We start from the raw sequence: 10,669 nt of genomic DNA on the forward strand, positions 1-10,669 counted from the left end.
ATGTAAATATTATAATAACTATAAAATAATGTGTTGCTGTTGTAATTAAAACAATATTGAGATAAATATATGATGTATACTGTAAAATAATTAAAAGCAATTTACATCGACTTGTCAGCCTATTCCTCATCTTTGAATACCTAATAAATATGAGCAAAAGTACTGAACTGTTTGAAGGAACTACTGTTTAAATATATGGTTTGATAAATGGGGTTATACCAAAGTCATTGTTTTTGGCATCCATAATTGCCATGAATGATGATCAAAACTCCGTGTAGTTACACTGAGCCAAATGAATACAGGCATAGAATATAGATAGTGTTTCTTCGAACAAAAGGAAACACCCATTCCTGGTTTACATAATACCTAGAAAGCACATCTCTTATAAGTTAGGGAAAAGAATAATAGTTCAATGTAGTATAAACAACTAAATTCTTTTACTTATGGAGGGGGGGGGGTAGCCATTTAGTTCTCATCCTACAGAATCAATTATACTTGTAATGGAATCTGTTTTGTTCCCCTCAATAAAAATATTTCTAAAAAATGTCATCAAATTTTGTGAAATGGAAGATAGCAAATGCATGACACTAAGGTGTCAATATACAAGCTATTTTTCTCACTACATACTGGTTTAGTATTCATAGCACTACACAGTTTAAAATCGATTTCCTGTCTAAAACGATTTTTTTCAAGTTTGGCCAATTTATTGGGTGATGGGGGGGGGGGTAAAAATTAAACCAAGACACATACTAAGAGAAGCATTTTTATTAAGTGAATAAACTCATGAATTGCGGATGTGCAAATACCATTAAATTTTCCATTCTTGAATTATTTGCAATAATTTTTAAAAGTACAATAGTCCTTTTTGTTAACAACAATAAGATATTAAGAAAACTATCTGTACTATAACTTACTCATAATAGTGTACACCCTGAAAAGTATTCCATCACATTTAGAAAAACGTGCTTTGTGTAGCTATATGCACAATAAATATATTAAAATTGATATTTTTGGTCCGCACCCATAAATTAGCGCCCTCAACGGCGATCACGATTTCAACCTGTCTCTGTACTGTTCATAGATAAACTCGACTACTGAATGATATATACAATATCTAATTGTTTGTATTTTTAAACATCCAGTGAATGATCAAAAATATTATATTCTAGTTTTAACATTGTGACAGATTTGAAATCTTGCTTTCGTTCAAGATTTAAACTTGCCACTACACTACCTACATATAATATTGACCACTAATTGACAGATACAATGTCTTTTTATAAGCAAATGACCAATTCTAGTGAATATATCCTTGGTTATTTGATAAACAAAATTGTCCCAATTGTCTACATGTTTATGTGCGGAGGGGGGGGGGGGCTAATACACTGTGTTTCTTACTGTATATTTATAAATGGATATGGAAACTGTGTGAACAGCAATCTGGGGAAAATGTTTCTTTCCTTCAATATTGAACTTGTTTCTGAAAAAATAGTAATGCTCGTGTAAACGGTACTGTAACAAAACTTTGAGGTGTTCGGTAGATTGCAACGACATTATATTGTTCTTGAGTTCGTTGTATGATGTCAGCAATATGCCAGTACACTTCAGCCACCATTGACGTCACAGTGGCAGTTTAAAGTAATGGAAGGTCTATAACGTAAACAGAGTATCACTCCTGTTACGAGGTGGTATCTCTGGTGGTAGTTCAGCATCTAAGACTTCGTATTCAAGAGTATATGTTTCACTGTTGACTTTTACATGATTCGTCTGTGGATGTAGAAGGGACAACCCAATGAAGTAGATGTGAAAATGGAATCAAATAAAGATATTGCATAGCAGCACAACATCAAGATTGGGTCATGTAGAATGAGAAATACATACATACATACATACACACATACACCCACATACATACATACATACATACATACATACATACATACATACATACATACATACATACACACACACATGCATACATTCATACATGCATACATACATACATACATCCATACATACTATTACAATAGATAATCACTCGTACACTGAACTTGACTACAGTCTAGACACAGACCTTTGTTTTAATGTGTTTGTTTCTTTTCACATTGTCGATTCTCGAATTTCTTGACTTTCCATTTTGTCTTCTAGTTAGAAATTTCGGTGATTTTCCGTCTGAGACCCTTTGTTTACGCCGTGTTCCATTAGTCCCTCTGTGAGATTCACTCCAGTCACGAGGTGGTATCTCTGGTGGTAGTTCAACTTCTAAGACTTTGTATTCGTGTGGATATGTTTCACTGTTGACTTTTACATGATTCGTCTGTGGATGTAGAAGGGACAACACAATGACGTAGATGCGAAAATGGAATCAAATAGACATATTGCTTAGCAGCACAACATCAAGATTGGGTCATGTAGAATGAGAAAGACATACATACATACATACATACATACATACATACATACATACATACATACATACATACATACTATTACAATAGATAATCACTCGTACACATCATACACTGAACAGACATCATACGCTGAACTTGACAACAGTCTGGACACAGACCTTTGTTTTAATGTGTTTGTTTCTTTTGACATTGTCAATTCTCGAATTTCTTGACTTTCCATTTTGACTTCTAGTTAGAAATTTCGGTGATTTTCCCACTGAGACCCTTTGTTCACGCCGTGTTCCATTAGTCCCTCTGTGAGAATCACTCAAGTTACGAGGTGGTATCTCTGGTGGCTGTTCAACATCTAAGACTTCGGATTCGTGCGGATATGTTTCACTGTTGACTTTTACATGATTCGTCTGTGGATGTAGAAGGGACAAGCCAATGAAGTAGATGCGAAAATGGAATCAATTTAAGATATTGCATAGCTGCAAAACATCATGATTTGGTCAAAGGTATGTGTACTTACATAATGTAGAATGAGAAATACATACATACATACATACATACATACATACATACATACATACATACATGCATACATGCATACATACATGCAGACATACATACATACATGCATGCATGCATACATACATACATACATACATGTTATTTATTTATTATTTATTTATTTAAGATAATAAATTACATGCATACATACATACATACATACATACATACATACATACAGACATACATACTATTACAATAGATAATCACTCGTACACATCATACACTGAACAGACATCATACACTGAACTTGACAATAGTCTAGACACAGACCTTTGTTTTAATGTGTTTGTTTCTTTTCACATTGTTGATTCTCGAATTTCTTGACTTTCCATTTTGACTTCTAGTTTGAAATTTCGGTGATTTTCCCACTGAGACCCTTTGTTTACGCCGTGTTCCATTAGTCCTTCTGTGAGAATCATTCGCGTCAACCTTCGTATACGAAACAGCAGTATCTGTAGTATATATCCACGACTGAGATATGTAGAGAAAATGGTAAATAGAAAGTAAGAGGCTTGTTTTTATGCATTGTACAATAATTCCAGGGTTGGATGATAAGTTGACATAGATGTAGGGTGCAATCATCATATAATGTCTACCACATAAACTGTGATTCTGCCTTTATTTGCATAATTAATTATTTTTTAATTTTAAAGCTTCCCTAGCTGCAACTGGAGCATTATTTTTTGATCAGACAACCAGGAATATATTGACCAAAAATTGTGAAAATGCCGATAATTAGACGTTGTGTCATGAATTTGTAATTACTGTGTTTGGGTTCTGACATGACACTGTTTATACATGTCGCCAAACACCTAGTTAAAGAAATGAATATCTTTCATTGTCGTAGTTCAACATAGGTGTCAAGACAATAGGTACTAATATCATATGTCTAGAGATGTCATTCGAATTAAAGTTTAGTGGGGTGTGAACAAGTAAATCAAATGGTATAAATCTCCTTGCCTGATTAGTGGTCTTCACTTTAATCCTCCGCGATGACATGCGTAAGATTCCACATATAATGCATGCAACAACAGTGACAATAAATAGTAGAGCAACAACAGCGATGAATATAACCATAAATATCATTACCGTAGGTGGCGGTATTGAGTAAGTTGAACCTGTATTTGAGAATTTAAGCAGTGAAATAGGGGCATGGTTAAAGTAGCAATCACATGGATGGGTGACTATTTATGTTGGATTTTTAATGGTTAAAGCAATGTTTTTTTTTCTGATGGTTACAACAATCTATTTTTTTGAATTACTACATCATGTCCAGACTGTGCTACAGTTACTGCTTTCCCATATAAATTGTTTGATTCCTTGTCTTCACTTCTGATTATTACTTGTCTTTATAACCAAGTTTGTTTACAAATCATTTCCTGTACGTACAGGAAATGGTTTGTAAACAAACTATACACACACTTTTAAATCGATTTTATTGAATAACGGACATAGATTTCGGCTATGTTCTTTCACATTATTTTTTCAAATTAAAAAACATAGTAATTTAAATATTGATAATTCAAAATAGATACATCTTTCTCATCTATATTGCCACTTTAATATAATTATAATAAGTGGGAATGATAGCGACTTTCAATAAACATATAAAGGCTATCAATTATATTGACTTTCTAAGTTACGTTTTTGTCTTAACTAAAATTTGAAATGGAATCGCAACAGTTCAAATTCACATCGTTTGGCACAAGTGAACATTGATTATACTTGCATAATTGATTACCTAATTTGCATTTATGGCTGCGAATGGAAAGTATAAAGGAAAGTATAATATATTGTCAGAGTATACCTTATATGTATTGTTATCCCATACACCTTATATGTCCTCACATCTACTTAATAAAACTATATTTCTATAATTACCATTTAGTGTTGTCACCTGGACTAATTCATATGTAGTATTTTCATAATAATCTGTTCCTGCAATATTTTTGAAAAAAATATGAAAATTAAACATGTTGTGTGCCGTTTTCATGTTAGGGGCCAAAGCATAACTTTTAATTTAAGCAATACCAGTCAGTAATACATACATACATACATACATACATACATACATACATACATACATACATACATACATACATACATACATACATACGAAACAATCGAAAGATTGATTGATTAAGTTTGTTGAGTACTTTTAATATATTCTTCGATTGTGTCCTGTTGACGATTTTAAGGAAGTTCATAAGTATTTCAATTTTGTTATAGTATTACCTTGCGTTGTCCATTGTGACGAGACCTGGTTAATTGGTGACAATAGTTCTGTAATTGTAACGATTAAATCATCGTCCAGTAAATGTACATCAATAAGTTTGCCATTTTTCTAGTTGTGAAAATAAATCATGCGTTTCGACATATCATGAATAGGGATAATAATGGTTTTGTTGCATCGGGGTCATGCAGGACATAAACTAGCAGTTCCAAACTTGCAGATGTGAATTTAGTGTAGAAACAAGAAAACGCAGCTCAGCACCAGAGTTTATGAACAACAAAACAAAACCGGGACACTTCTGAATCAGCAATTTATGTAATGTAAGAAATGTGGACTATTGCCTCAACGCTGAAAACACCAAGGTTATCTCATATGAGCACCACACACAGCATCAAACGCCGAATGAGAGAATCCATCAAAAGTAATAAACGCCAACGCTAGTTACATAGCAGGCAACGAACGCCAGAGGATGGTAATAATTCCGGGTAGGATACAATGCCCATCTGCGGTCATTGACGAGTCGACGTTTACAACCACAGGTACACATATTATTGCTTATTTTCGTAAGTAAAATATCAAACGAATCCTGCTACTACAAATGTATCAATATATGCTCTATGCTAAAGGATAACTTTCCAAAATTTAGGGGAAATATATTCATGTAAAATTGTTGTTATGTTGTTGCCCGTATACAAGGAAACCAACAATCTAAGTAATACTACACACCTGTATGTTTACAACAACAACAACAACAACAACAACAACAACAACAACAACAACAACAACAACAGCTGAAGAAGACTGACAGATGTATTTGGTAAACAATGTACGCTCTGAGTTCGTGTGTGTGTGTGTGTGTGTGTGTGTGTGTGTGATATCTTTAAAGAAATGATGGGGGAACACCCGAGTACTGCTAAACTTGTCGAGGTGTCTGTGGACGAACTTTTTAAATCCGGACAGTCATACTCACCTAACAATGTGAAATGAAATACCACACTGATTGAAATTTTATCTTCACTAAAAAATCGTCGTTATGGTAACAATTGTGAAAAACTTACCTTGAGAATTCAGCAACAGTGTGAACGATTTACACACTGGTAACTCACTACATTTGTTATTGACGCTGCATGTATAATTCCCAACGTGAATTTCTGTAAACCTTCGTATCCGTAGCATACTGGTACAATTGTAGAAGTAGCCCTCTTGACTTACAGATGTTTGTACATCGATACCTTTGTTTTCAGAAATCAAGTTAGAGTTCAAGTACCAGACGATGTTTGATACCGGCCTACCAAGGTATGCTTGACAACGTATAGTGACATCGGTAGAGTTAGTGTCATAATGTAAGTGCCCGTATGTAATATTCTTCACTTGCATTTGGAGATCAAATGGAGCTGAAGCAAAAGAGTAAACTAATCTCTGAATATTACGTCATGAATATTTAAATAAAACAGTAAGGCAGTATAGATGACGATAGCTTAGAACAAATCTACTCATGCTCATTAATTACTAACAAAATAGTACGTACGTACATACATACATACATACATACATACATTCATACATATTTGTATGTATGCCCATACGTAATATTTGGGAAACATCGTTCTATTTGGGTGGTCGTTCCACTTTGCGGGGGGGGGGTGCATAATGTTCAATATAGCCAAAAATTGTTTAGACTTAGTAGACTTACCACATATCGTAAGTTGAATGGAATGATTCTCTTGGGAAGTCCCGGTGTTCGTCGCCAGTGAAACTGTGCACATGTAAACTGTTTCATCCGAAGTGTCAACATCTTTTATTGTTAAGATATGCAGAGCTTTAATGTTATATTTTATTTCGCTTATAAGTGAAGAGCGTAGATCTCCCTTCGAATCATAAAATGCTCTTGCTATGAATTGACTGTTAACACTGCGTCTCCATCGAATGCTTTTAACACTAGTACTGTTCCCAGTGACTGGACAGGTCAGGTTTACGTCATTCCCAAGCTGAACATACACGGCATCATCAGTGCTTTCTGCCTCCATGACAACTGAAATCCAAATAAGATTCAAAACATTCAGCTGTACTTTCTGCAACTAGACCACTTTTTGAAAATGTTTTATTAGGTACAATAACTTTATACTCGCAATATCGTACACCATGAACAGGATTACATCACCTGTGGGTAAACACATTTTTGTTGATTGTGGGTCCGCACCCAAAAATCAGCGCCCTCAATAGTGATCACGATTTCAATCTGTTTCTGTACTACTTATGGATATAAATATCGAACAGTGATTAACATGTACAATGCCAAATTATTGCCATTGTGTTTGTCTGATCGAAATACTATACTACTAGCACAGTTTTAACATTGTGACAGTGATTCAAAAACGAGCTTTCGCTCAAGATTCAAGCTTGTCACTTCCTACGGAACATATTGACAACTAATTAACAGATAAAATGTCTTTTTAAAAATATAAATCAATGCCTAATTTTTCGTCAATATATATATTGTTATTTGATGAAAAAATGTCCCAATTGCAGCAAATACAGCTTTCACCTTTTAGTGTGCGACTGGATCTGAAACTTCTGACATTACACTGTTCAAGAAAATTAAAACCATTATCTGTTAATTCACTGTACAGAATTTTGAAAGAGGTCAAATTGGTCCTAAAAATAAAAATCAACTCATTTTAGTATCCAATATTGCCATCTAACTACATCGTACATTCTATATGAGAAAATAACAGTTATCTGTTGATCTCTGTACAAATTCTTGAAAGAGGTCAATATGATATTAAAATTTTGAAAGAGGTCAAATTGATCCTAAACTAAAAATCAATTCATTTTAGTATGCAATGTGGCCACCATGTACCACCGTCAGAATACTGTATATAACTACATGGATATGAGAAAATGAAAGACAGTCGAATACTTTGAAAACATGATGGTGAACCCCCAAATTAATTTCATTATCAGAAAAGGGCCAGAAATAACTTGAAGCTTTCAAATGGAAAAGCTTGAACTTCGATTTAGTGGTTGTTTATAGGACAAAGTTACGCCATTGGTCATACATTTCTATGAATATCTCATATACGCGTAGTGTGCGGTTGTACATGTATTTAATAAAGAATGGGCATATTCAATTTGCGCAGTATTATTGTGTACATATTTAAAGTGATTTTGGGGGATAAAAAAGATAAACAGTATGTTGTTAAGGGTTGTATTTTAGACGTTATGAGTTGATTTTCGGCTCACTCTACACCTGTTTATTCAAAGTGTGAGTCGTATTGGTATTCTCTAGAGAATAGTCAACAGAAACAGAAACACTGCCGTAAAGTGGCTTGATAGATTTACCGCAATTTATAACACGCAAATCATTATTGCGATTTGCTGTAACGGTTTCCGATTGGTCGACAATGTTGTTGTACACATACATCTCTCTCTCTGTTGACCCGAGGTCAAAATTGAGTAGGTCAAAATCCGATCCATTGTAAATATATGGATGTTCACGTACTACTTCACAGAAACGCCCACATAGAAATAACTCTGTATTTGGGACGCCATATTGTTTCGCTTTGGTGTTTACCTGTTTGAATACGTCATCAAAACAATTGTCAGTAACACATAAAAAGTAGTGGTACACATTTTTAAGAGATATTAATTACAACTTAGTTTTACTGTATATTTAAAAGTAGAGTAGAAAAGACAACACATTTTTAACTTGTACTTTACTACGATCTGTAAACTCACGTTGACCAACAAATATATTCTTATAGTATAATAGTTTCTCTGTCCAAATTCACAACGCTCTCGATCTTTCACGATCTGTATATCAGTACACCTGCCCTTACGTATCGTATCAGCTATTGCTGAAGTCTTTGTTTATTTTCCGTGGTAATACCGTATTATCAAAACCGTCAAATGTCCTGGGGATAGGTTAATATGTGCGACTAAAGGTCCCGTACTCAACCGCTGTCGGGTACTTTGCCCACATACAAATATCAATGGTACACGGACGTAATACTATGAGTACGCTTTTCAAACACCAGCGCCCGTCTTTAGGTTGATATCATGTTGTTGTCGATGTTGTTAGTATATATATATGACGTGCAAACAAACTAACAATAGTGGAGTTTGATCTTTGAATAGTTTTTTTGCCATTTCGATAGGATAGCGACACCAGTGAGGCACCGTCTAAATCGATGATTACAGAAAGTGCTACCAATACATCGAATTGTGTCCATATAAGTGATCTTATGTGTTTCTATGGCAACCAGTGCGAGACATTCCGATCGATGTCGGTTCGGCGAAGTCAGGTTGGTATAGTTTGTACCTGAGGTCTAAATGCAATGAACCGAATAACTGGATACATACCAATAAATATGAGCGTGTTTACTATGCAGAGTAACTTGTAGCTTGTTTTGTTAAAGCGTTCCATGATCCACAGCTGGAGTGCTGCAAAATCTTCCCAAAACAGGGTTCAACAACAAAATGTGTTCGTCGTCGAGATGTCTGGTCTAAAATCGCATGTCAGTATTTGGGAAAACTACCGTGGTACACTGTGGTAAGTCCAATTACGGAAAAGGAGATGAGTGGGCGTACAAGCATTGCGAAATGGCCTAGCAATATTTGATGACGGTCATACTAGTAAAACTACACGTCCATGGGCCTCTAAAGCCAACCTTTTATTTTGATGGTGGTGCCAAACATGTTTTTTTATTAGTTGAAACTTTTTTGAGTTGACATCTCACGGTTACAACATTAGATATCAACGTAATAGAGTACACAATGTGGTAGATTACATTACATTAGTGGATGATACCATTCTCAACAAACTGAGAATATCTGTCCTCTTGATTCAGTAAAAATTTAGTATTAATGCCATTATTTCTGAATGAGCGATAAATATTTATAAGTAATGACGTCATGACATCAAGACGATCGAACCAATCAATCAGCTACTCATGAAGAATGGCCATATTGCAATTGTTAATGATCGACAACCAAACTGCATATCAATAACAAATAAACAGAAATAAATAAATTTGATAGATGTTAATATGAGTAGAGATGACAGTTGATAGGGGTCAGCCTTTGAACGAATGTTTTTTTGTGGCTGTTCGTTTTAGTATCATGGAGAGTAGTATATTTAAACACAATTACAAACTATGGAGGTAGACAACATAGATCTATGTTAATACATGTTAATATACAGATATTTTGACAAAACATACTGCAACGTTAACTACAAAAGTTGATAGTGGATGCACGTGCTTTCTCATAAATTAACTTTTTTTGTATATCTATCTTAGTTAGGTGATGGCTAGTCTAGCTGCTAGACCTCGGATGTTCTTCCGATAAAATGCGACACACGACCGAACATCGCTATCGAGGATGGAACATCCAAGGCAAGCCCTCACTGCGAACTTCGTCCGCTTATAGTATCGAAAGAAAGTCCGAACGTCTAGCAGCAAGACTAGGT

At 34.7% G+C, this 10,669-nt stretch overlaps 2 protein-coding genes across 2 annotated transcripts; both read right to left on the reverse strand.

The window, feature by feature from the left end:
• Window positions 1-1,385: 1,385 nt before the first annotated feature.
• LOC144451595 (uncharacterized) lies at window positions 1,386-4,952 on the reverse strand. Its single transcript, XM_078142482.1, has 6 exons — window positions 4,848-4,952; window positions 3,927-4,084; window positions 3,237-3,437; window positions 2,570-2,812; window positions 2,075-2,317; window positions 1,386-1,767 (listed from the first exon to the last, which is right to left on the reverse strand). The coding sequence occupies exons 1-6, from the start codon at window positions 4,939-4,941 to the stop codon at window positions 1,651-1,653; spliced, it is 1,056 nt and encodes a 351-aa protein (XP_077998608.1). The 5' UTR covers window positions 4,942-4,952; the 3' UTR covers window positions 1,386-1,650.
• A 217-nt stretch (window positions 4,953-5,169) lies between these two features.
• LOC144451718 (uncharacterized) lies at window positions 5,170-9,697 on the reverse strand. The gene is made up of 4 exons (XM_078142621.1): window positions 9,562-9,697; window positions 6,893-7,231; window positions 6,258-6,593; window positions 5,170-5,249 (listed from the first exon to the last, which is right to left on the reverse strand). The coding sequence occupies exons 1-4, from the start codon at window positions 9,623-9,625 to the stop codon at window positions 5,170-5,172; spliced, it is 819 nt and encodes a 272-aa protein (XP_077998747.1). The 5' UTR covers window positions 9,626-9,697.
• Between the last annotated feature and the right edge of the window lie 972 nt (window positions 9,698-10,669).

The sequence above is a fragment of the Glandiceps talaboti genome, chromosome 21 (genome assembly GCF_964340395.1).
Source record: "Glandiceps talaboti chromosome 21, keGlaTala1.1, whole genome shotgun sequence".
In the NCBI taxonomy this organism is placed as follows: domain Eukaryota; kingdom Metazoa; phylum Hemichordata; class Enteropneusta; family Spengelidae; genus Glandiceps; species Glandiceps talaboti.

Excerpts from the sequence above, each read along its gene's own strand:
- LOC144451595 (XM_078142482.1), bottom strand. The coding sequence starts at position 4,941 with ATGTTTAATTTTCATATTTTTTTCAAAAATATTGCAGGAACAGATTAT. Across the intron at positions 2,813-3,236 it reads ACAAACACATTAAAACAAAG|ACGAATCATGTAAAAGTCAA; the intron begins GTCTGTGTCTAG and ends CTACATCCACAG. Across the intron at positions 1,768-2,074 it reads ACAAACACATTAAAACAAAG|ACGAATCATGTAAAAGTCAA; the intron begins GTCTGTGTCTAG and ends CTACATCCACAG.
- LOC144451718 (XM_078142621.1), bottom strand. The coding sequence starts at position 9,625 with ATGGAACGCTTTAACAAAACAAGCTACAAGTTACTCTGCATAGTAAAC. Across the intron at positions 6,594-6,892 it reads CATTCAACTTACGATATGTG|CTCCATTTGATCTCCAAATG; the intron begins GTAAGTCTACTA and ends CTTTTGCTTCAG. Across the intron at positions 5,250-6,257 it reads ACTGTTGCTGAATTCTCAAG|AACTATTGTCACCAATTAAC; the intron begins GTAAGTTTTTCA and ends TTACAATTACAG.